Source organism: Carcharhinus amblyrhynchos, chromosome 7 (genome assembly GCF_965287045.1).
Source record: "Carcharhinus amblyrhynchos chromosome 7, sCarAmb.v2.hapA, whole genome shotgun sequence".
In the NCBI taxonomy this organism is placed as follows: Eukaryota; Metazoa; Chordata; class Chondrichthyes; order Carcharhiniformes; family Carcharhinidae; genus Carcharhinus; species Carcharhinus amblyrhynchos.
The window spans coordinates 109,943,160-109,969,634 of record NC_137330.1 but is presented as its reverse complement, the minus strand read 5'-3'; the positions used below and the strand labels follow the sequence as shown (position 1 = coordinate 109,969,634).

At 44.3% G+C, this 26,475-nt stretch overlaps 1 protein-coding gene across 3 annotated transcripts in view; it reads left to right on the top strand.

Moving 5' to 3' along the window:
- The window catches only part of LOC145345201 (uncharacterized), a 559,547-nt gene that overhangs the window by 131,375 nt on the left and 401,697 nt on the right, over positions 1–26,475 (top strand). For 2 of the 3 annotated variants that reach the window (XR_013887039.1, XM_080192941.1), the window contains one exon: positions 11,185–11,259. The exons of the other annotated variant lie outside the window; for it this stretch is intronic. Coding sequence is in view for 1 of the 2 variants with exons in the window: in XM_080192941.1 (XP_080049067.1) it covers positions 11,185–11,259 (75 nt within the window). In the remaining variant the exon portion in view is untranslated. The remainder of the gene's footprint in view (positions 1–11,184; positions 11,260–26,475) is intronic. 3 annotated transcript variants of the gene reach the window in all.

The window sequence follows — 26,475 nt, the reverse complement described above, 5'->3', positions numbered from 1 at the left end:
CTGATTGACTACAGAACTCCAATTGTGACCAGGCTAAATGTCTTTCACTCTGAGAGCTGCTGTATATTTCATCCTCTCGCTCCAAACTAGATAAATCATCTATCTTCCTTCCCCTTTACAAGCTCTAACTAAACTCCGGCCCTGAGGATTCCTGTAGATTTCTTCCTCTAGCTCCAAGCTTGGCAAATCTTCCAGCCTCTTTTCCCTTTCTCCACACTGAACCCAAGCTCCCACCCACATTCCTAATGGTAAACAATCAATTTAGCATTTTCTTTACTTGGGTCTCGCTGAACATTTCTTTGCTAGCTCAACTCAGTGATTTGCCAACTGTCCCTGTCTGTTTCCAAACTGTTCTACAGGCTATTTGTTCCTGTAAGCAAAAAAAATACAGTAAGAAGTCTCACAACACCAGATTAAAGTCCAACAGGTTTATTTGGTAGTAAACGCCACTAGCTTTCAGGGTTTGCCTCTTCATCAGGTGACCCTGAAAGCTACTGGTGTTTACTACCAAATAAACCTGTTGGACTTTAACCTGGTGTTGTGAGACTTCTTACTATGTTTACCCCAGTGCAACGCCGGCATCTCCACAGCAAAAAAACATACAGACATAAATTAAACCAAAGCAGCCTCCCTAATCTTCATAACCCATCAACTATATTCTGGTTTCATCCTTACAAATTTATATGCAAATAAAAAATTAACAATTTACATGGCAACTTGGCAAACTTGGGATGTTGCAAATGGAAATGTAAATTACTTTACCTTCAAGACCGTGGGGAGAACTTTCACGTTCTGCCTACCATGGGAATCATAGCAGGCAAAGGGCAAATCATGGAAAGTTCCGTTGACCCTGGGTGTGATTTTCTGGTTCCGGGGCAAGCACAGCTGGAAAATCCCATCCTAAATCCTTTTGATTTTATGATCCACATGAATCGTTTATAGCTATAATGATCCTCTTTCCCAGAATTGCTCATCCCACCAAGGAACTCACTTGATTATCAACTACTTGTGGCTGGAGGTGACAATGGTGTAGTGATAAGTAGTTGGTAGTGGTAATATCACTGGACCTGTAATCCAGAATCCCAGACTAATGCTCTGGAGGATATGAGTTCAAATCCCACCTCAGTAGCTGGTGGAACTTAACTTCAAGTAATAAATCTGGAATAGTAAGAAGTCTCACAATACTAGGTTAAAGTCTAACAGGTTCCTTACTGTGACTACCCAGTCCAATGCCAGCATCTCCACATTATAAATCTGGAATATAAAGCTAGTCTCAGTAATGGTGACCATGAAATTACCATCAGTTGTCATAAGAGCCCACCTGGTTCAGTAATGTCCTTCAGAGAAGGAAATCTGCTGTCCCAACCTGCTCTGTCTTACGTAACGTTCCAGGTTAACAGTAATGTGGTGGACCTTTGAAATGGCAATCGGGGATGGACAACAAATGCTGGGCTTGCCTCTGACATCCATATCCCATGAGAGATTAAATAATTTAGATAGTTTATTGAGGTAACATTAGATACCCTGGCTCTACCAAAAGGCATAGAAATGGATTACCTTTCATTTAAGTTTTCTTACTTCCAACTGTGACTTTGTAAGATAAACATAGATTCTGTTTTAACTTTAATTCCTTTCAGTGAATCACTGGACATTCAAATTTTTCTTTAATCATTAATGGGCCCCATTGGGATTGTAACGCATTACAAATGGCGCTCTATTATTTAAAGTTTATTTATTAGTATCACACGTAGGCTTAGAATCATAGAGGTTTACAGAATGGAAACAAGCCCTTTGGCCCAATTTACCCATGCCGCCCTTTTTTCAACCACTAAGCTAGTCCTAATTGCCCGCATTTGGCCCATATCCCTCTATACCCATCTTACCCATGTAACTGTCTAAATGCTTTTTAAAAGACAATATTGTACCCGTCTCTACTACTGCCTCTGGCAACTTGTTCCAGAAACACACCACTCCCTGTGTGAAAAAATTGCACCTCTGGACACTTTTGTATCTCTCCCCTCTCACCTTAAACCTACGCCCTCAGGTTTTTGACTTCACTACCTTTGGGAAAAGATGTTGACTGGCTGATCTATGCTTACATTAACACTACAATGAAGTTACAGTGAAAACCCCTTAGTTGCCACACTCCAGTGCCTGTTCAGACTGAGGGAGAATTTAGCATGGCCAGTGCACCTAACCAACATACCTTTTGGGCTGTGGAGTACCTCGAGGAAACTCACGTAGACACGGGGAGAATGTGCAAACTCCACGCAATCACTCAAGCCAGGAATCGAACCTAGGTCCCTGGCACTGTGAGGCAGCAGTGCTAGCCACTGTGCTGCCCTGTCTCCCCTGGAAACGGTGTGGAGGCAGCCACAGGGGCTCCTGGGTGCTGAGATGGGTTGTTTAATAGGATGTCTCAGTCTCTGGGTCTTGGTTCCAAAGACAGTAGTAAAACAAACGAACAACTCTCAAGCCCTCACCCAACATCTCATCAACCACGTACACTACACCATGTCCTTTCCATGCCCACTCACACCATCTCATGACCATGATGACTTACATTCCATGCCAACCCATGCCCCTCTACTTCCTCATGGCCCTGTTTCAACTTACACCCTCTATGCCAACACACTTATTATCCGCCATGGGCAGACCTCAGGAGCGAATAAAGTTCTACGCATCTATGACAACTTAATTATATGTAATGAACACTATAATGGATTAAAAACCCATTCAATACATTTATATCTGTTTAAGCATTTAATCCCCAATGAAAACAAACATTTCTTACAAATACTTACTCGGTTGTAAAAACAAACATTTATCTTCATAGCCCCACATCAAAGACAGCTAATCTTTTTATCATCACTTGGAACTGCCAATCAATATGTGAATTAACAGGCCTCTACCGTTTAACACACATTGGTTGTGGAGGAGTAAACAGCACTAATCCTGTAGTAATGACCCTCAGGTCTATGGGAACAACCATCTACTGAAAGTATAAGCACTGATTGACTTTTCAAGGAGAGGCTTTTTTTATTAATCTGAAGAGCAGATCTAAATGACATGACAACTTGACAGTTCCACAGACTTTATCCACATTTTACGCAAAGTTATGCCTACATTTCATTCCCCAGGGCATTCACTCTCTCCCAAAGAGGTACCTGGTCTTTTCCCAAAAGTACCTGACCTCTCCAATGCGTAAATCTTTTTCTCAAATGTCCAAAGCCCACAGGTTGCATTTTTTTGGAATCTCAAAAATTACAAAAATACTTTCTCTTTAGAGGCACTTGCACTTCTGAATGTACTGCTGCTTCTGTGAACTGTGGGTGTGTGAAAAATACCTTGTCCACATTCCTGTCTGGTGAAAATGGTGGGTGCCAGGTTTGGGGATGTGACCTGCATGTTCTGGGCTCCAGCGCCATCTTGGCTAAGGCACGGTACCCCCCTGACTTTATGAAATTTTAGGCCTAAGTTAAAAGGAACAATAAATAGTGGAAATGGGAGCAGGAATTTGCAGAAAGACCAGCGATGGGCAACCTAGGCTAGTGAGTGGGCCGCATGAGCTTACGAAGGATTGAGTGAGTGGGTGGATGGAGAATTGTGAGCCGTTCATTGTGGATCCAAGGATGACAGATGAAAATATTTTCAAAATGGCAAAAGGCTGTGGAAGAATAAAGGAGTTTGGATGTCTAGGTTCATGCAATACTGAAAGCTAGTGGAAAAACCGCATCAGATAGGCTAATTAAATGCTAGTCTTTAACTCAAGAGAGTTGAAATACAAAGGGAAAGAGGTTGTGATTCACAAAGATGTGTGAGTTAGGTGGATTGGCTATACTAAATTGCCCCTTAATGTCAGGGGAACTAGGTGGGTAAATGCATGGGGTTATGGGGATAGGGTCTGGGTGGGATTGTGGTCGGTGCAGACTCGATGGGCCGAATGGTCTCCTGCACTATAAAATCTATGATTGTGTGTAGAGTCTTTGGTCAGACTCCATTTGGGGTACTGCATTTAATTTTGTGCATCCAACCTGAGGAAGAATATGTTGATGTTGGCAGAGGTAGAACATAGATTTACCAAAAAAAACTACCACGGCTAACGGGTTAACATAAGATAACATAAGATAACTTAAGAATTAGGAGCAGGAGTAGGCCATCTAGGCCTTCGAGCCTGCCCCGCCATTCAATAAGATCATGGCTGATCTGAAGTGGCTCAGTTCCACTCTCCCGCTTTCTCCCCATAACCCTTAATTCCCTTGTCTATCAGAAACCTATCTACCCACGTCTTAAATATATTTAGCGAGGCAGCCTCCACCACTTAGAACATAAGAACATAAGAAATAGGAGCAGGAGTAGGCCATCTAGCCCTTCGAGCCTGCCCCGCCATTCAATAAGATCATGGCTGATCTGTTGTGGCTCAGTTCCACTTTCCCGCCCTCTCCCCATAACCCTTAATCCCCTCTCTTATCAAAAACCCATCAACCCGCTTCTTAAAAATATTTAGCGAGGCAGCCTCCACCACTTCAACGGGCAGAGAATTCCAGAGATTCACCACCCTTTGAGTGAAGAAGTTCCTCCTCAACTCCGTTCTAAACTGCCCCCTCCTTATCTTCGAAGCTGTGCCCTCTGGTCCTACTATCCTTTCTGAGCGGGAAGAGCCTCTCTACCTCTACCCTATCCATCCCCTTCATTATCTTATACGTCTCTATAAGATGCCCCCTCATCCTTCTAAACTCCAACGAATACAGACCCAATCTATTCAGCCTCTCTTCATAGTCCAACCCCCTCAACTCTGGTATCAGCCTAGTGAACCTCCTCTGCACTCCCTCCAAGGCCAAAATATCCTTGCGCAGGTGTGGCGACCAAAACTGCACACCGTACTCCAGCTGCAGCCTCACCAGTGCCCTGTACAGTTGCAGCAAGACCTCCCTTTAATTGTGAGGACATATTGCATAAATTGGATTGTAATCCTGTTGACCTTAGAAAATTGAGGGGGTAATCTAATTGAGATGTTTAAAGTTACAATGGGATTCACGAGGGTAGAAGTAATTGGTTTAAAAAAATGAGGTAAAGCAATCGCTCTTAAAATTAGAGCTGGATTATTCAGGGGAGACATTCGGAAGCTAATGTCTAGGCCAATGTTTTTATTTCCCATCACCCATTGAGAAGATGATGTTAAGCCACCACCTCGGACAGCTGCAGTCCAAATGGCGCAGGTACACCCACCGTGCTGTTAGGGAGGGAGTTCCAGTTGGTTGATGTAATTGCGTTTATTAAGATAGTAATTCTGTGCACTACAGAGTCAACCTGCCTTGACAGATAGGAAGGTCAGTGGACAAAAGTGTATGGGATTTATTGCATTATTTTTGGGAGGCCCATTGGTTTGTTTCACAATTTTGGTACCAGGAAATACTGGTGGAAATACTACTCCCACCTTGCCGATTGCATCAATCTGCAGCATGCTGCCTTTGCTCTTTCAGGCAAGGTACAGAATCAGTATTAGTATCAGACCACTTGGAGGAAGATTGGAGATGGGGGGGCTTCCCGGACATATTTGTGTGGCATTCAAGTTTGCGTGTCTGATTAAATTCTAGAAAGTCCCTACCGCAGCCTACTTAACACCTAAAATGCGGGGGGGGGGAAGACTAGCAGAGTAACAGTGAGAAATATTGAAAAAGCTTGAACCTAAAATCTCTTGGGATTCGACCTGATGGATACACATATGATATCCATATCAGGTGTTGATCGGAAGCGATATGTAACCAGCGAGGAACGTACTCATCATTTGTCCTCTTGACAAAATGTTCGTTTAGGGAAAATCATTGATAAACATCCAAACACCGCAATGGATTAGTGTTGCAAGCATTAGGTGAAATAAATGTGCACAATGCGTTTTGGTTTCAGATCATCAACGTATGAGTAAAACAACATGGATGAAAGTAATTCAACTCAAAGCAACTTTGCATTGCAGGAGAGGGTCCATTATCTTTGTGCAGTAAGATGGGAGAAGGTGTCTTTAAAAAATAATGCCTGGGCTAAGCATGTAACAGATACGCATGGAGTCAAGCTTGTATGTTCTTTGTCTCCAGGTTATAAGAACATAAGAACATAAGAACATAAGAAATAGGAGCAGGAGTAGGCCATCTGGCCCTTCGAGCCTGCCCCGCCATTCAATAAGATCATGGCTGATCTGTCGTGGCTCAGTTCCACTTTCCCGCCCTCTCCCCATAACCCTTAATCCCCTCTCTTATCAAAAACCCATCAACCCGCTTCTTAAAAATATTTAGCGAGGCAGCCTCCACCACTTCAACGGGCAGAGAATTCCAGAGATTCACCACCCTTTGAGTGAAGAAGTTCCTCCTGAACTCCGTTCTGAACCGCCCCCCCTTTATCTTGAGGCTGTGCCCCCTAGTCCTACTGTCTTTTTTGAGCGGGAAGAGTCTTTCCACCTCTATCCTATCCATCCCATTCATCATCTTATACGTCTCAATGAGATCTCCCCTCATTCTTCTAAACTCTAACGAGTACAAGCCTAGTTTATTCAGCCTCTCCTCATAGCTCAACCCCCTCAACTCCGGTATCAGCCTAGTAAACCTCCTCTGCACTCCCTCCAGGGCCAAAATATCCTTGCGCAGGTGCGGCGCCCAAAACTGCACACAGTACTCCAGCTGCGGCCTCACCAATGCCCTATACAGCTGCAGCAAGACCTCCCTACTTTTATATTCAATCCCCCTCGCTATGAAACTGCAAAGAGATATTTACTGTCACCTTGTATAACTTGTATCCCTAGTATATAAGCTGAGATATCACCAGTGGTGGAATGGTATCATTACAAGATTAATGGTTTACATGGGTAGCTTCCATTATATGTAGATGTAGGAATTCATAATGGATACATTAACTAAGGTCAGAATGTACAGGCTTTAAAATGGGGACTGAATTACACCTGAGAGCTGGTTTAATTATCGGTGCCCATGTATGCTTTTTCTTATTTTTTATTCATTCATGGGACATGGGCATTGCTGACTGGACCGGCATTTATTGCCCATCGCTAGTTGCCCTTGGAGGGCAGTTGAGAGTCAACCACATTGCTGTGGCCTCTGGAGTCACATGTAGGCCAGACTAGGTAAGGATGGCAGATTTCCTTCCCCTCCCCTAAAGGACACTAGTGAACCTGATGGGTTTTTCTGACAATCGACAATGGTTTCATGCTTATCAGTAGATTCTTAATTCCGGATTTTTTACTGAATTATTTAAGAACCCAGCTAGTTAATGTCCCTTAGAGGAGCAAATCTGCATTTTCCTGTTACCTGGTCTGGCCTACATGTTACTCCCGATGCACAGCAATTTGGTTGACTCTTAAACCCCCTAGCAAGCCACTACAAAGTCTCCTTAGGTCTTACATTCCAAACCCACTACCATCTAGATAGAAGGACAAGGACATGAGATACCACTTGGAAGTTCCCCTCCAAGTCCCTCACCATCTTGCCTTCGAAATATTGCTATTCCTTCACTGTCGCTGAGTTAAAATTCTGGGACTCACTCTCTAACAGCGCTATGGTGTGCCTCTGAGACTGCAGTGGTTCAAGAAGGCAGCTCATCTTCTCAAGCGCAACTAAGAATGAGGAAGCATGGTGGCACTGTAGTTAGCACCACTGATTCACAGCGCCAGGGACCGGGGTTCGATTCCTGGCTTGGGCCGTTGTCTGTGAGGAGTTTGCACGTTCTCCCCGTATGTGCATGGTTTTCCTCCGGGTGCTCCGGTTTCCTTCCTCATTCTGAAAGACATATTGGTTAGGTGCATTGATCTGAACAGGCGTCAGACTATGGTGATGAAGGGGATTTCACAGTAACTTCTTTGCAGTGTTAATGTAAGCCTTACTTATGACTAATAAATTAACTTTAACTTTTAGGATGGGCAATAACTACTGGCCTATCCGCAAGGCCCATACTCCATACATGAACAATAGAATAGGTACACTCACAGTGTAGTCAGGAAGACAGTTCCTGGATTTTGATCCAGCCACAGTGAAGTCAGTGTATGGAAACTTCCAGAGGTGGCTTTCCCTGGCATCTGCTGCCTTGTCCTTCTAGATGGTAGCGGCTCTGGATATGCTGTCTAAGGAGCCTCGGTGAGTTTTTCTGCCCGTGTGTTTTCCCCCTCCCCACTGCCCTGTCCATCCTGTCCCCACCCCCTTGTCCACTCACTGCAGCCCAACCACCTGGGCTCCGGTGGGGACCCTGGATTCACCTGATGCTAGGCTCCATAACAGAGCTCTCCTACGGACTGTACTCCCAGCAGCAACCACCGCTCGCCATGGCGCTGATAGAACCAAAGAGCTTGCAGCCATTTGATTGGCCGGCAGCACTCAGGAGATGGGACTTCCTCTTCAATGGGGGCATAAGTCTCATTTCAAGCTGACTGACAGCCGAGCAAGGATTGTCCACTCCTTAGCCGGAATTTTACCATCCCGCCCGCCGTGGGAATTGGAGCGGGTAAGGGGTGGACCATGGAAAGGTCTGTTGATCTCAGAGGCGACTGTAAAATCCCTCCCCTTATGTAGAATTCAGCCCCATGAAAATGCCAGGTTATCGCACCGAGAAGGAAAATGCCACCCTGATCTGGCCTGCCCCATGTGACTCCAGACCCAGAGGGGTATTGTTGACTATTAACTGCTCTCTGAAATTGCCCAGCAAGCCATCTGGTTGTAGTCAAGGAGTCTGCTCATTGTCACCTTCTGAAGATAAATGATCACCTTGTCAGCGGTGCCCACATCCTGTGAATACATTTTTTTTAAAAAATGGATCAGATGGGCGATTGTAAGCTGGGGGCAGGAGCCGAAAGAATGTTTAAGAATCTGAACTGTTGCCGAGGCTTTGTGGCAACTGCAGGGCTAAAGGAAACATGGGACGAGGAAAGAGTTTTGTTCGATAGGGGATGGCATGGAAATTATGATGTTTGTTGTGAGAGTTACAAGGAAGTGGTTGGAGATGACTTACTGTGATTGAGACCATGGAAGTAGAATGGTCACAAGACCAGCAGCACTTTATTCAGCAATACTTGCAGGTGATCATATCTTTTGTGCTCACTTCGGCAGCACATATACTAAAATAGCAGATGATACAAGCACTAAGAGATTAGCGGGTGCATTGTAAATGATGCAAGCATCTACAGATGACACCAGCTTGAGGAGAGGTTTGCTACAATTTAAGGACTTGGAAACTTCAAGCTTTTTTCAAATTGTTGTCCACCGCTCCATCTGGAGTATGGATCACTCTTTTTGATTCTCAAGTGAATTGAAGTCTGGTCTTTCAATCTCTAGTTTTCTTCAGAATGTATGCATAAGTAGAAGGAACAAATCATTTTGCAATTATTTGAGTGAATAAGGCCCTTTGGCTTATGTAAATTTATTTGGAGTATTGTGTGCCGTTCTGGTTGCCACACTTTCGTAGGACATGGAAGCTTTGGAGAGAGTGCAAAGAAGGTTCACCAGGATGTTGCCTGGCCTCGAGGGTGTTGACTATGAGGAGAGGTTGAATAAAATAGGATTGTTTTTGCTGTAAAGACGGAGGCTGAGGGAGACCTGACAGAGGTTTACAAAATTATGAGAGGCATAGAAAAAGTGGATAGTCAGGGTGGAAGTGTCGATTACAAAGGGGCGCAGGTTCAAGCTGAGAGGGGGAAAGTTTAAGGGAGATGTGTCAGGGAAATATTTCAGGCAGAGTGATGGGTGCCTAGAACGTGCTGCCAGAGGAGGTGGTGGAAGCAGGCACATCAGCAACATTTAAGAGGCATCTGGATGGGAGGGAATAGAGGAATACAGTCCAAGTAAGGGCAGAAGGTTTTTTTTAATTTAGTTGGGCATCATGATCGACGTAGGCTTGGAGGGTCGTAGGACCTGTTCTTGTGCTGTGCTTTTCTTTGTCCTTTGTTCTGGTGTCACTTTTCCCAACTTACCATTTTCCTGTTACAACTTCTAACTTGAACAAGCAGAGACAGGGCCTTGATTGACTGTCTTATCCAAAAGGTGCAGTTCCTCTGACTATGCTTAATTTCTGTTTCAATGCCGCAATCTCCTGGCCTAGACTACTACCAACTGAGCAAATCAGATACAGATAAATAGAAGCTGTTCAGAATGTAGTGATGAGGAAATGTTCTTCATTCCGTGGCAAGTACAAATTCACGCTTTATTTTCTTTGGTGCTAGGGTGAGGGGTGGTGGTTAGAGAGATAAAAGGCAGTCATCAGTATGAATAATTGGCCTGAACTCCATAGTAACAGATACTGAGATCAAAATGATGCAAGAATGCTAAGCACAATAGTGGTACTAAATGAGAGGATGATTATACAGCGTCTCAATCTCTGAGCCAAGAGCTCCAGATCCCACTTTGTGACCTGATGGTCATGGATGTGTATATAATGTGGCCAAAACAGATTGATTATTTTATGTTTGGACATATGATATTGAAGACTAGTAAGGACCACGGGATCAGTAGTAATAAAGTAACGGAACAGTTTATTACATGTCTTTCTCCAAGCACAGTCAGTACCGGACTGCCTAGGCAAGCTCCACCTGAGTTGGGGCTTGAGTCCCAGGTCGTCTGACCCATTCTCTTAAAGGGGCATGCCCCACCATATGTAACAATTATCAGTGTGTAAAGCTTTCCAATACCCGTCCCAATGGCAGGCGGTAGAAGCGGGAGAGTTCCTTCATCAGCCATATTGGCAGAAGCAACAGCTAACCCACTGTCTTAACTTTGCCAAGAATAATCATAGGCCAATCCAATGGAAGTCCATGGTTGCCAACGCCCTCCAAGGGCATAGTATCGTATGGAGGAGGGCTAAAAGAGCAGGTTACCAACTGTGAGGCATACTTGGTTCTTTATACTGTGGTGGCAATTTCCAAGGAGGAAAGTTTGCAAGCTGGCAGAAGGAAAAATCCAAGTGATCCCAGAAACCACAAGAGTGAGTCTTATTAATTTGTACAAATCTTCTCCAGGCTAGAATTCATTTCTAGCCTTTAATTCCTTCTGGATATCTATTGTTTTGTAATGGTAACAAATTTAAAATCTTTAAGTTTGAAAATGGCCTCCCAGTAATGAGCTGCTCTGGGAGATTGTTGTGGTGTGACATGTGTTGGCATGCTTCAGTGCTTGAGAGATTCTTTTTCATTTATTGCAGAATGGTAATCCATTTCAGAAGGGGATCAGCGAAAGAAGATGCTGAACTTTATAATAAACTGGATTACGTGTTTAGGTAATTCCTGCTAGTTTTATTCGGTATCTGTGGTTGCGTGGACATTGACTGCTTGGCTGCCAGTTTAAAACATGTATCCTGTAAACTAAATTTCTTCCTTATAGCTCACTGCTGTGTTTGGCAGTGCTGCAGTCACCATATGCCACTATAAAGTTGGGTTCATACTTGACAAAAAACAATGTTTTCTCCAGGCTAATTGGGATCCCTAACTATCCATCCAACAGCAATATCCTCTCCAAAGACAATTTGTCCAGTGTTGAGGTGCTAATTTTACTGCAATTATGTAGGGCACTGGTGAGGACAGACCTGTAGCATTGTGGCCATGATGTGGAGATGCCTGCATTGGACTGAGGTGGGCACAGCAAGAAGTCTCACAACACCAGGTTAAAGTCCAACAGGTTTATTTGAAACCGCGAGCTTTTGGAGTGCTGCTCCTTTGCCTGATGTGCCACTCACCTGCTGAAGGAGCAGTGTTGTGATTCCAAATAAACCTGTTGGACTTTAACCCGGTGTTGTGAGACTTCTTACTGTGGAGTATTGTGTGCAGTTTTGGTGCCCTTATCTGAGGAAGGATGTCCTTACTATAGAGGGAGTGCAGCAAAGGTTTGCCAGGCTGATTCCTGGGATGGTAGGTCTGCCATACGAGGAGAGACTAAGCCAGTTAGGATTATATTCACTGGGGTTTAGAAGAGTGAGAGGGGATCTCATAGAAACTTATAAAATTCTAACATGGTTATACAGGGTAAATTCTGAAAGAATGTTCCTGATGGTGGGGGAGTCCAGAACTAGGGGTCATAGTTTGAGGATAAGAGGTAAAACTTTTAGAACTGAGGTAAGGAGAAATTTCTTCACCCAGAGATTGGTGAGTGTGTGGAATTCACTGCCACAGAATGTAGTTGAGGCCAAAACATTGTGTAATTTCAAGAAGAAATTAGATATAGGTCTTGGGGCTAAAGGGATCAAGGGATATGGGGAGAATGGGGAATCAGAATATTGAATTCGATAATCAGTCATGATAATAATGAATGATAAAGCAGGCTCAAAGGGCCAAATGGCCTACTGCTGCTTCTAGTTTCTATGTTACTATGCAATCAATCAAAACCAGAGCGGGACCTGTCGTTTGTGAACTTGACATCAAATTCGTGAAGCAACTGCTGTACTCAGAGTTTGACAGGAGATTCCTAGGAGGACAGCAGGAACATGTTAGGGATGTCCTCAAAACATCCCCGAAGAGGTCAAACTTCCCCATTGACTCATGGGCGACCCTGGCTTGTGACCAAAGAAATGGAGAAGGCTAGTTCGGGAAGGGACTGAACACATCAAGAGACTTCATCGAGAAGATGCGGAGCTGAGATTGTGATGTCAGAGGGAGTGCATCAACCTCCAAATAACCCATCCACCCAATCCTTCAAGCACCACCTACCCACCGTGAGGCAGAGTCTGCAGATCATGCAGTGGCTGTCCAGTCACCTCAGAATCCATCCAACTGGAGCGGAAGCAAGTCCTCCTCAATTCCGCATGGCTGCCTTAGAGAGGAGAAGGCTCAGACAGATGCAGCAACCGGAGATCCTCATAGAATCATAGAATTCTCTACAGTGCAGAAGGAGGCCATTCAGCCCATCCAGCCTACACTGACAGCAATCCCAGCCAGATCCTATTCCTGTAACCTCACATATTTACCCTGATAATCCTCCTGTCACTAAGAGGCAATTTAGCATAGCCATTCCATCTAACCTACACACCTTCGGGCTGTGGGAGAAAACATAGAAACTCTACAGTGCAGAAGGAGGCCATTTGGCCCATCGAGTCTGTACCGACAACAATCCCATCCAGGCCCTATCCCTGTAATCCTACATATTTACCCCACTAATCCCTTTAATCTATGCATCCTGGATGCTAAGGAGCAATTTAGCATGGTCAGTGCACCTAACCAGCATATCTTTGGACTGTAGGAGGGAATAGGAGCACCCAGAGGAAACCCATGGAGACATTGGGAAAATGTACAGACAGTGACCTGAGGCTGGAATCGAACCCAGATCCCTGGCGCTGTGAGGCAGCAGTGCTAACCACTGTGCCACCCATGAGGTGGTCTTACACTGAGAGCAATATTGGTTGATCTATTTGGACAAGTGAAGATGCAGTACTTGCATCTGTAATTGTGATTAGAATGATTTGAATTTCTAACACAATGGTTACATATGTTAAACCCACACAGGATGCTTTGTGGTGAAGAATGAATTGACTGCCTTAATGCAGTACATGACATCATGTTACCCTTTATCTGACAGTGATGTTTACTGGCATATGATTAAAAGCAAAACCTGGCAGAATCTCATTGTTCTCTGAACCTCTGTATGGTTTTGCCGAGGTAGTCATGCATTGGTTTATTGGCTGTTAACTGCTTGGTGAAAGTATCATCCATCACTTCTGATTTTGATAACTGTCATGAAAGACTGAATAAGGCTGTTTTCTATGTATAAGAGAAAGCGGAGGGGTGAGAAAATCCAGCCCTTTAATATGTTGAGAGGATTTGGTAAGGTAGGTGGAGAAAATGGTTTCACTAATGGGAGAATCCGAAAGTAGGGCCGTACTCTTAAGAGAGTCACTAATAAAACCAGTAAGGAACTCGAGAGAAACATGTTTACCCAGTGATGGTTAAAATGTTGAGGTGAATAGCATTGATGTGTTTAAGGGGAATCTGTATAAGTATGGGAGGGAGAAAGGACTAGAAGGTGATGCTAGTTAGATTTTAAAAAGTAGGATGAGGGAGGCATATATGCAGCATAAATCCTGGCATAGACTAGTTTGGCTGTACAGCTTGTTTCTGTGCTGCAAATTACGCCAATTTTATCTTCAGAAACAAAAATGTGTGTGTCTGTGCGTGCATTTGCGCGCGTGTGTGCGTGTGAACACTGCGTTGAAGTTACTGTAAAAATCCTCTAGTCATGAAGAAATGGGGAGAATATGCAGAGTCCGCACAGACAATGACCCAAACTGGGAATCGAACCCGAGTCCCTGGCACTGTGAGTCAACAGTGCTAACCACTGTGCCACCAAGCTGCCCCAGTGGTGTGCAGAAGGAGACCATTCAGCCCATCACATTTGCTCAGACTCTCTGAAAGAACATGCTACCCAGACCCACACCACCCTCACTGCCCCAGCGCCCGCCCCAACCTTATCCCTGTAACTTCACACATTTACCATGGCTAATCCACCTAACCTGCACGTCTTTGGACTGTGGGAGGAAACTGGAGCACCCGGAGGAAGCTCAGACACATTGCAGAACGTGCAAACTCCAGTCAGTCAACCAAGGCCGGAATTGAACCTGGGTCCCTGGCACAGTGAGGTAGTTGTGCTAACCACTGTGCCACCATGCCACCCACAGCATATGATAATCTACCGTGGGTTAAATATTCTCTAATTGCTCTGATATGAAGGGGCAGCATTTTAACCTGATGCATTCCAGTTGTGTTGAGGAACTCAGATTTGTGGCGAACTATTGTCTTGCCACTTCTCAGCACACCCCTGTCCTGTATTTATGTCGACAGCGTATTTTCGGCAGCACCCTAGGCAGATATCTACTTGACTGATCCTTTGTGATCCCTTTGATTTTTTTTTATCTTTCTGTGAATTTATCTTGACCCAGAGATGACTTGACTTGTTTTGAACTGCACTTAAAAGGAGTTGTTCCGGCAAGATTAAATTCGTTGGTGGCAAACGGGCTGACACAGCGAATCCACTGCGAGCAAAATTACACTTTTGATCTAAATTTCACAAAAGAGCAACAAAAAAAAACTGAGCCTCTTTGTTGGATTGTGGCCAAGCCCACCATTTTGGAGAAGTGCCAAATCTGGAAGCTACAGCTGCCTGTTCCACCCACTGTAGCCTGACCTTGTTACCCTGACAGCGCATGCAACAATACTCTAAATCTTACAAGGACTTAGTACTGATTAAGCAACTTTCAATAAATGATGCTTTTACCAGTTACGCTTCGAGGCTTGAGGAAAAATGATTCGATGTTTTGCAGGTGATAAAATAATTTGACACAAGTGTTACCGCAGTCAAGCCTCTCCCATCCTTAGCGTTCAGTTTGTTTTTAAGGGCGAAGGAAACCGGAGAAAGTTCTCTTTCTACCATCTCCATTGCAACTCTCATCCTCAGAGCCTCCCCGCCCTACCCCCATTCAATCCAATAATTGGCTTGTTTACAGCTACACTGATCACACACTTATCGTGTTGCCCTTGTAGGGGGTGGCACAGTGGTTAGCGCTCTTGCCTCGCAGCGCCGGGGATCTGGGTTCGATTCTTGGCTTGGGCCACTGTCTGTGTGGAGTCTGCACGTTCTCCCCGTGTCTGCATGGGTTTCCTCTGTGTGCTCCGGTTTCCTCCCACATTCTGAAAGACGTGCTGTTTAGGTGCACTGACCACGCTAAATACTCCCTCCGTGTACCTGAACAGCTGCCGGCCGGAGTGTGGCGACTTGGGGATTTTCACAGTAACTTCCCTGCAGTATTAACGTAAGTTGACTTGTGACTAAAAAACTTTGGTGTTACAATCCCTGTAGAGACATTGACTTTTAAAAAGAAGTTCCAACTTCCATTAAAAAGCTGAAAGGATGGCACGACAAGATTTCACCTTTTAAGACCTTTACTGTAACAAACAAACTAAAAGCATAATGACTAAACACTATTTTGGGTAACGTATATGTTAACTACAGAACAGGACTTTCCCTCTTCACTTTTAATATCACCAAAAATTCCACTTCACGGTTATTTTTATTCACTTGTGGAACATGGGCATCACTGGCTGGTCAGCATTTATTGCCCATCCTCAGTTGCCCTTGAGAAGGTGGTGGTGAGCTGCAGTTCTCATGCTGTGGGTTGACCCTCAATGCTATTAGGGAGGGAATTCTAGGCTTTTGACCCAGCGACTAAAGGAGCAGTGATATTTTTCCAAGTCAGGATGGTGAATGGTTTGGAGGGGAGCTTGCAGGTTGTGGGGTTCCCATGTGTCTGCTGCCCTGGTCCTTCCTGATGGAAATGGTCGTGTGTTTGGTGGACAATTTCACACTATTCCTTAAGTAGACATTCAGTTCTTCTGGGATCAGCCTAAAATGATTCTTAGCTCCCAAGAGTTTACTTCCATTTTTTTCCCTTTTCCAGTCACCTTGTGACCCAGGAACTGTCTTTCATGGTGAAGGTTTTTTCTCTGGCTCTAGCTAGGCTAATATTCTGCCTTCATTCTAAATCCTCAGGAATTTGGTTTTCTTTATCCAAGCACGAGCTCCTCTCTACTTTCCTGCATGATGAATGACATAAACTGCTGCCCCTACTCTCTTTCTTTCTCTCAGATCCCTGTAGACAGACATGTCTGTGAGTTTCTGAGATGCCATTTGGGAATCCTGTAACAATTTGTGTAAGGACTCTTTCCCTCTCAAAATCCATAGGGTGTTGGTGAGGCCACACCTGGAGTATTGTGTGCAGTTTTGGTGTCCTTATCTGAGGAAGGATGTCCTTGTTGTAGAGGGGAGTACAGCGAAGATTTATCGGGCTGATTCCTGGGATGGCAGGTCCGTCATGTGAGGAGAGACTAAGTTAGTTAGTATTACATTGACTGGAGTTTAGAAAAGTGAGAGTGGATCTCATAAAAACTTAGAAAATTCTAACAGGGTTAGACAGGGTAGATTCAGAAAGAATGTTCCCAGTGGTGGGAGGGTCCAGAATTCGGGGCCATGGTTTGAGGATACTGAGGTGAGGAGAAATTTCTTCACCCGAAGGGTGGTGGGTGTGTGGAATTCACTCCCACAGAAAGTAGTTGAGGCCAAAATGTCTGATTCCAAGAAGTAATCAGACTTAGCTCAAGGGATCAAGGGATATGGGGGGAAGGGGGGAATCAGGAAACTGAATTCGATGATCAGCCATGATCAAGGTGAATGGCGGGGAAGGCTTGAAGGGCCAACTGGCCTACTCCTGCTTCTAATTTCTATGTTTATGTGTTAAAATTCAATCTGTGTGGCAATATGAATCACATAGGTCATTATTCCAGGTAGAAATGTTGATCAGCTAACCTTTAGATTCCACAAATCCATTCCAACTTAAAACCAGTGGCCAATTCCAGCATAACCATTTACAAAAGCTGGCATTCTTAATATTGTCCTGGGACTCTGGAGGCCATGATGTGACGATGCCGGCATTGGACTGGGGTAAGCACAGTAAGAAGTCTCACAACACCAAGCACAAGCTTTCGGAGCCCTGTCCCTTTATCAGGTGGAAGAAGGAGCGTCACACCAAAAGCTTGTGCTACCAAATAAACCTGTTGGTCTTCAACCTGGTGTTGTCAGACTTCTTATTCTGGAAGCTAACAGTCTACCCAATGTCAGTACAGATGCTTCTGCCGTTGCCTTGCACCATCTTCCCAGTAAAACAACCTGGGCCTCTCCTTAATCTTCTCCCAGGTCGACCGTCAGCTGAATTCAGAGCAGGTCCCAGGAACTCAACCCCTCCCCCCCCTCCCTCCCCAACCCATCCCCCCTTTATTCCTCCAATTTACCCTAAATTGAACATACAATCCCCAAAATAACAATCTTACAAACTTCATTCTTGCTACAACAACAGCAGCAATGTTTGAAAAAAAATGACCAAAACCACATGTATATTCCCAGAATGCGAATTCTTCCCTTTTAGACGTCATGGTTTCTAGAAAGGAAAACAGTTTGTAAACCTTATGCGGGTTTTCAGCTGGCTCCAGACAGACTGACTGTTGTTTGCATCTCCAGTCCATTTCGCTGCAAGTGGGGTCATCAAGTAAGTGGCAAGCAGAGAACTCCATCTCACTCTCACACGCATTCACTCTCTCTGTCTCTCTCTCTCAGTAGCAATCGTTTTTCTGATTTTTCAAAGCAAGAAGATCACTCATCCAAAACTCAAGTTGAACCACATTCTATAAATAAAACAGCAAGTACGCTGCCTGTGATTTTACTCAGTGAAAATAACATGCAATGAAATACAATAGTTCAACATAATTTTCCAGTTCTGGATCTAGAGTTAAATTTGCCGAGATATTGTTATTCTCTTCAGCACAAAGGAGAGGGCGTGCTGTCAAACATGCTGAAATTTTCGTTGATACTGGGCGGGCACGGTGTCTCAGTAGTTAGTACTGCTGCCTCACTGTGCGAGGGACCCAGGTTCGATTCCCCATCTGTGCACAATCAGCACATTCTCCCTGTGTCTGCGTGGGTTTCCTCTGGTTGCTCCGGTTCCTCCCACAGTCTGAAAGACATGTTGGTTAGGTGCATTGGCCATGCTAAATTCTCCCACTGTGTACCCGAACAGACGACTAGGGGATTTTCACAGTGACTTCATTGCAGTGTTAAGGGTAAGCTTACTTGTGACACTAAATAAATAAACAAACTTAAGACTACTGGTCCCCCTAATTGCAGGAGATTCAGGCATCGTATGCATGGAAATTCTTGAGTTTTGAAATGATACAACAGCAATTTACTTGGGTAGCTCCTGTATTTTGGTAATTTCTTTACATAGAATCCCTGAAGTGCAGAAGGTGGCCATTCAGCCCATCATGTCTGCACCGACTTGCTGACAGACTTTTTTACCCATATTTTCCCTGCCTTATTTCCATAACAACACACGTTTACCATGGGTTAATCCATGTGGCTAATCTACACATCTTGGGACACTAAGAGGCAATTTAGCATGACGAATCCATCATTTAACTCACACATTTCTGGACTGTGGGAGGAAACCAGAGCAACCCAGAAGAAACCCACACAGACATGGGAGAATGTACAAATTCCACACAGTGGCCCAAAGCTGGAATAGAACCTGGGTCCCTGGCACTGTGGGACAGCGGTGCTAACCACTGTGCCACTCCTTCAAGAAGTCTTTCTCACCCAAATCTAGACTTTTCATTTTGTTCATTTGTGGGATGCGGACATGGCTGGCAAGGTGGTGATGAGCCGCTGGACACCCACCATGCTGTTAGGTAGGGGACCCCCGTGTTTTGAACCAGTGAAAATTAGTCTCATGCAGGTTCTGCATTGTGTTGCTGGTACGCCCTTACAGGAGGAGTGAACATTTACATATTCCATCAGACTCCTGACTTGTGCTTGTTGTTGATGGAATCTTATAGTATAAAAGCAAGCCATTTGGCCAAAAGTACTCAATCTTTGATGACAGCCATCATAATATGTTATAATTCAGGTCAGAAACTCCAAAGTATTTTATGAAGTCTGCCTGGGTCATAGGTTTTGCAATTGTTAGGCCGAGCATGAGATGTTTCACTTCAGCTATAACTCAAATGATCCACTAGGGAGCTTTCATCAAACAAAATTTATTTAAGAATACAGTTAACATATTAAATAAACCTTACTTTTTTGGTTTGATTTATTATTGGCACATGTATTAGTATGCAGTGAAAAGTATTGTTTCTTGTGCACTATAGAGACAACGCATACCATTCATACAGAAGGAAAGGAGAGAGTGCAGAATGTAGTGTTACAGTCATAGCTAAGGTGTAGAGAAAGATTCACTTAATGCAAGGTAAGTCCGTTCAAAAGTCTGACAGCAGCACGGAAGAAGCTTTTCTTGAGCCGGCTGGTACGTGACTTCAGGCTTTTATACCTTTTTCCCATCGGAAGAATGTGGAAGAGAGAATGTCCGGGATGCGTGAGGCCCTTAATTATGCTGGCTGCTTTGCTGAGGCAGTGGGAAGTGTAGACAGAGTCAGTGGATGGGAGGCTGGTTTGTGCGATAGATTGGGCTACATTCACAATCTTTTATAGTTTTTTTGTGGTCTTGGATGGAGCAGGAGCCGTTCCAAGTTGTGATACAACTGGAAACAATGCTTTCTATGGTGCATCTGTAAAAGTTGGTGAGAGTCGTAGCTGACATGCCAAATTTCCTTAGTTTCTGAGAAAGTAGAAGCTTTGGTGGGCTTTCTTAACTATTGCATGGCATGAAGGGACCAGAACAAGTTGTTGGTGATCTGGACACCGAGAAACTTGAAGCTATTTGAAATGTTCCAATCAAACAAACTTCCTTATAACCATACACTTGCCACAAATTAAACACAGAAAATAAGGATGCTCACGTGATGTTGGAACTCAGTCTTTTGGTTGGAGAATTGAAACTGACTTCCCAGCCTTGTAATTTCCAGCAGCCTGCGAGGTAGAGGTAATGTCACTGCAAGAGACAGAATTCTCACTCCAGGAAGGTATGAATACCTGCTTCTAGCTAGCCAGCAGAATTTACAATACCAGTGAGAGAGGAACACAGAAACACTGCTTTTCAGTCTGATGCTCAAACACGTTCTAAACTAAAACAACAGTCAGCAGCCCAAAACTGAAAATGAAAGGATTCCTGTCATCTCACCTGTCAATCATTCTTGCCCCTAACAATACAAAAGGTTGTAAAAGCCCAGACACTGCACGAAGCCCTGTGTTTAAAAAAAACAAATCAGCATTTAAACCATTTAAGCAGCAATAAAAGGACTTCTAGGCAGATAGCTCAGCAACAATGAAAAAAAAACCTGCTTGCAAACTGCTGAGAACATGATTTAAAAAAAAATAATTTCTTAAAGGCATAATAGCGTCACAATGTCTGTATCAAAAATGCAAACGATTCGAAGCCCAGGGACCCTTCAGCTGTGCCCCAAGAGCAGGTTTTAGTCAAGGCAATGGGTCGATCAGTGAAAGTCCTGTATCACATCTGTACGTTCAGTCAGGCACGTAGCTTTGAGTGCTCATCCTACCTTTAAGCTTCCCTTTAGATGTTTTCAGAACAATGGAAATCACCTTTCTTTTACTCCTTAAACTTTCATTTGGTTTTCTTGTCAAAGAGATCCCATTCACCAGCACAGTGGAAGACCTTCGTCTCTGACGAAGGGTCATCCTAACTCGAAACATTGGCTTTATGCTTTCTTCACAGATAGGGCAGCACAGTGGTTAGCACTGCTGCCTCATAGTGCCAGGGACCTGGATTCAATCCCAGCTTGTGTCACTATCTGTGCGGAGTCTCCCCTTGTCTGCGTGGGTTTCTTCTGGGTGCTCTGATTTCATTCCACAGTCTGAAAGATATGCCAGTTAGGTGCATTAGCCAAGCTAAGTTTGCCCTCTGTATACCCGAAGAGATGCCAGAATGTGGCATCTAGGGGATTTTCACAATAACTTTGTTGCAGTGTTAATGTCCGCCTGCTTGTGACACTCACACTGAAACTCAAACTTACTGCCAGTCCTACTGAGATTTTCCTTCATTCTCTGCTTTTGTTTTGGATTCCAGCATCCACAGTATTTTGCTTTTATTATGGAAGAGAGTCAATAGCCAGTTGTCAGTCAGCTGGCCATGAGTGGTCAGTGTCCAGTAGAGTGGCCATCAGTGGAATCTTCCAGATAAAAGTGGTCACGAGTTTTGATCCCAAATCCACAGTCCCAACCTTGCATTTGCCTTGGAGAATTCAAAAAACAAAAACAAACAACAGTACAATACAGGAACAGACCCTTTGACCCCCCCAACCCTGTGCCGATCACATTGTCCTATTGGGACCAACCACTTATATCCCTCCATTCCATGATTGTTCATACGTCCATCCAGATAAGTCTTAAATGTGGCTAACGCAACTGCCTTAGCCACCTCACTTGGCAATGCAGTCCAGGTTCCCATTGGCCTTGGACACAGTATTCCAAATGTGGCCTAACCAACGCTGTACACAATTGTAACATAATTTGCTAAGTTTTATACTCAATGCCCCGTCCGATGAAGGCAAGCCTGCCATTTATCGCGCCATTCCTGGGCAATTTGATTTTTTAAAAAATTGGGACTTTAGGTAAACAAATTGTACCGTGAAAATCTATCAATCCTGCATGTGACTCAGAAAAAATTAGAGAAAATGGCTTCCCAAAGCAAATTTTAGGAAAACCAAAAGGGTTAATTAATTTAGGAGTTGATAAAAAAAACTATCGGAGCTGAAACAAAAATGCCATTCATCAGGCAGAGCAGATATTCTTAATGAAGTGAATGGGGCCATGCAAGAATGGGCATGTCAAGGTGTATAAAGAGGTCACACTGTCTGAGTAAATAAAGAGAAGAATGAACAAAGATCCCAATCAAACTGAGGTGCTTTATTGTAGCTTCAGAGCCTACACAGGAAAGGATGTGTCTCTCCAAACTTGACTGACACTTTAGAATCGATCCAGGTAACCGAATGAATCACCCTGATAGTTTACATGCTCCCTGAAATGGTATTCATCTTGTTTAATTCAAAAAGCTCAGTGCAAAGCCACAAGGTTTATAATAGAGAATATGTTAAACGTTCTGAAGAGGTTAGGAAGCAGGTGTTCAACCGAAACACATTGGGATAATGGCCAGTCTGTTTTAAGAGGAATTGGGGGGGTGGGGGGGCATCATGAAAACCCATCTGCTTCACTGATGTCCTTTAGGGAAATAAATCTGCCATCTTCCATGTGACTCCAGACCCACAGCAGCGTGGTAGACATTTAACTGCCCCTTCAAGGGCAATTAAGGATGAGCAATAAATAGTGACACCCACGTCACATAAAAAAAAACTTCACTGGAGTGTCTGCCTAGATGTCTCTTGCACCTGCTGGGGCAAATGTTTAGAGGCCTCCTTTAAATTACTGGACTTGAGAGAAACCCACTACTATCAATCTGTTTTGGTTAGACTGGTCAAGACAGTGAGAGCAATGCACTGCAGATCCAGATTAGTAGGCCATAAATGCACATCATTTGAAAGAAATGAGTCCTGTGCTAGTTTGAGAAAAACATATTGTAAATGCAGGACGTTCCTCACAATGGTGTTGAAGATATTCGCAGTTGCTGTGTCAAAATCTTGGAATTCCCTCCCAAATGGCATTGTGGCTCAACCCACTGAACATGGACTGCAGTGATTCAAGAAGGCAGCTCACCACCACCTTCTCGTGGGCAACTAATGATGGGCAATAAATGCTGGCCAGCCAGCAAGTGACGCCCATGTCCCATGAATGAATTTTTTAAAAAATTGGCTTGAATTCCCCAGTCTCACACGTCCTGAGTGGAGAATTTGGAGTTCATCTCAATCTCCGTTCACAGCAGCGGGACTGGAGAATCCCAGTGCCGGGCGAGGTGGATGAATTCTAGCCCTTATTGATGAGTCTATTAACCAGGGTGGGTAAGAATGGACAGCCCTGTGTCACTGCTCCATCAAGAGACGAAGCTGGGGTTTTTGGGTCCTGTCTGCTACTGAGAACGCTCAGTCCTGCTGAGGGTCAATGGACCTTTGGCTGCTTTGCCTCATCCCGTCACAGTGGAGCCAGAAAATCCCCGTGTAGATTCAGCACATGTCTCATTGCACCTTTACATGTTTCTGCAGCTCGGGCTTGAGACACCAGATTGGAAGACTTGAAACTTGATAACAATCATATGGATTCATTCGGCCTGATGACACTCTGCAATCTCCGATAGACCTGACTTCTGCAAACTTTACAAGAATTAATTCCAGTCTGCGACATAAATCTTGTTCCATGTCTTTGAGAGAAACTCTATGCCAGAAAATACCTGGGGTGGAGTTTTCCTGCTCTGCTCGCCATGGGAATGGTAGTGCGTGGGACACGGACCATGCAAAAGTCCATTGACTTCTGGCGGGACTTTCTGGCATTGGAGGCCAGAAAATCCTGCCCTTGAAGAATGATCAATTCCAAATGCTCTCCATTGGCTCGTAAGACAGCTTGATGGTGGATCAGAAACAAGATTCCCATGCGAAGGTTGGTGCAACAGCTGTTTTTTTCAGGGAATATGTTCTGAGGAAGTGCTACACACGGACTGAAACTTCAGCTTTGCCGCTTCTCAAACAAACGTAGTGGGTGGGATTCTCCGATTGTGTACGACTCCCACCTTTCCCCCTCCCCCCTCCTTCTCCGCTTCCGGTGGGAACAGAGAATTTGGCGATCAGGCATTCGCTGCAGCAGTACTGGAGAGTCCCAGCCGTGGGCAAGTTCACAGAACTCCGATGATTAAGTACCCAGGGAAAGATCTGCTCAAGCCATTATGTGGTCACAACAAAAGATGCCATTTGCCCTTTGTATTAGTCTGAGCTGTAATTAACTTGCTAGTTCCAGAAGCTGAATCACAATGTATTTAGCTATGATGAATTCATGATAATTGCGCTGGTGGAAAACCTCATGTTTTACTGTCCTGTCCCAGACTGAGATGAAATGCTAATCAGTTAGTGGGTGGGCCGTGACAGCAGTAATGAATCCCAGCTGACGTTGATTCTTGATTTATTCTGGTTAAAAAAAAATGGATGTTCAGGAACGAGGTGATTGCTAAATTGTTATTTTTGGCAGCTGTAAGCCAACTTTGTATGGCCATTTATGCTTAAGTTATCCCAGTTTTCACATAGAGGTTACAGACTGCAGTGAGTTGGCCATTTCTTTTGTTGTTATCCAACTGATGCTAATCGTTGAACTCAAAACTAATACAATTAGACAATACAAGGCCATGGCCAAGTGGAATTGGGAAAGAAGTGCTTTTTTTTGCTTTATTCCCAACTTTCTGAATCAAATGATTAGCTGTGTAAACCCAATAATAATACATAGCGCTGGTTTTTAAAATTATACCGCCCCCCAGTCCACACTCAGGGAGGTCCGGTGGTGCAGTGGGTAGCATCCCTCCCGCTGAGCCAGAAGCCCAGTCCCACACCAAGGAGTGCTTCCCAATAACATGTCTCCCCAAGAGACCCCATATCAATTTCCATGTTTAGTGGGTGACCATTTATTAACAACTGCACCATTATGGGGGGAACCTTTGTCATGGAGATGCGATTTAATTGCATTGTCCCTGTTCCTGGTTGTGGGCCTATCCGCAAGGTACAGTCCCGTACTGGGCTTGGCCTGTTTTGAAAAGAGCAAGCGTTTTGAACTTTAGCCTCTGTTGTGGCCTTCTGCAGCATTTGTGATAGTGCGCACCGTCTGGCATCTACAACCTTCTGGAATCTGAAGACTATCCCTGATCTTCCTTGACTGTGACTCGGACCATGCGTAATCAGTCTTGTCATGGACTTTGTTCCTGTTCATAGACACTGACTCTTTACTGTGTCAAGCTTATTTTGCTGGGATGGAGGCCTGCTCAATGTACTGAATGTAGGTATTCTATGTGAGAAAGCTTGCAGTTAAGATCTGGATTCATATGGTTCCAACGTGCATTGCAGAAAATTGTTACTTTATCCATAGAGGTCAATAAGTTTTAAAGATAAATTCAGACTTAACAATTGATAGCTGAAGGGATGACACAAGATATCAAATTTTTAAGTCTTTTGCTGAAACAAAAGCACTATTGACAGAACATTGGCTGTAATTTTCCGGCCATTCTTGCCAGGGGCAGGGGGAATCTTCCAGTCCTGCTGATGGTGCCCCTATGCCGTGGGTTTCCTGGCAGCAAGCAGGGGGAATTCAATGGAAAACCCCGTTGACAACGGTAGGGCAAGAAAATCCCACTGCCGGCCTTCTTCACTGCTGCGAAACACATGGCAGTTTGCGTGGAATATCCCACCCTAAGGGCGGGGTTTTCCAGCTTGCGCTTGCCTGGAAAATCCTGTCCGAAGTCAGTGGATTTTTCTGTGGTCCATGCCTCGCCTGCTACGATTCTCATGGCAAGCAGAATGGGAACATTCACCTCATAATCTTTGTAAACGAAGTATACTTCAATAAAGGACAATCCCCCCCCCCCCCCCACCTCTTTTCTGCACAACTGTAAACACGCTTCACAGGTGGCACAGTGGTTGGCACTGCTATCGCAATCATGTCATAGAGGTTTACAGCATGGAAACAGGCCCTTCGGCCCAACTTGTCTATGCAGCCCTTTTGTTTTAATCACTAAGCCCGTGTTTGGCCCATATCCCTCTATACCCATTTTACCCATGCAACAGTCTAAACGCTTTTTAAAAGACAAAATTGTACCTACCTCTGGCAGCTCATTCCAGACCCTCATCACCCTCTGTGAAAAAATTGCCCCTCTGGACCCTTCTGTATCTTTCCCTTCTTACCTTAAACCTGTGCCCTCCAGTTTTAGACTCCCCTACCTTTGGGAAAAGATGTTAACTATCTAGCTGATTTATGCCCCTTGTTATGTTATAGACCTCTTATTATGTGGAGGTATCGTATAACGTATCGCTATTATAAACCTAACTATTGTAAAGTAATGAATTACCTTTTG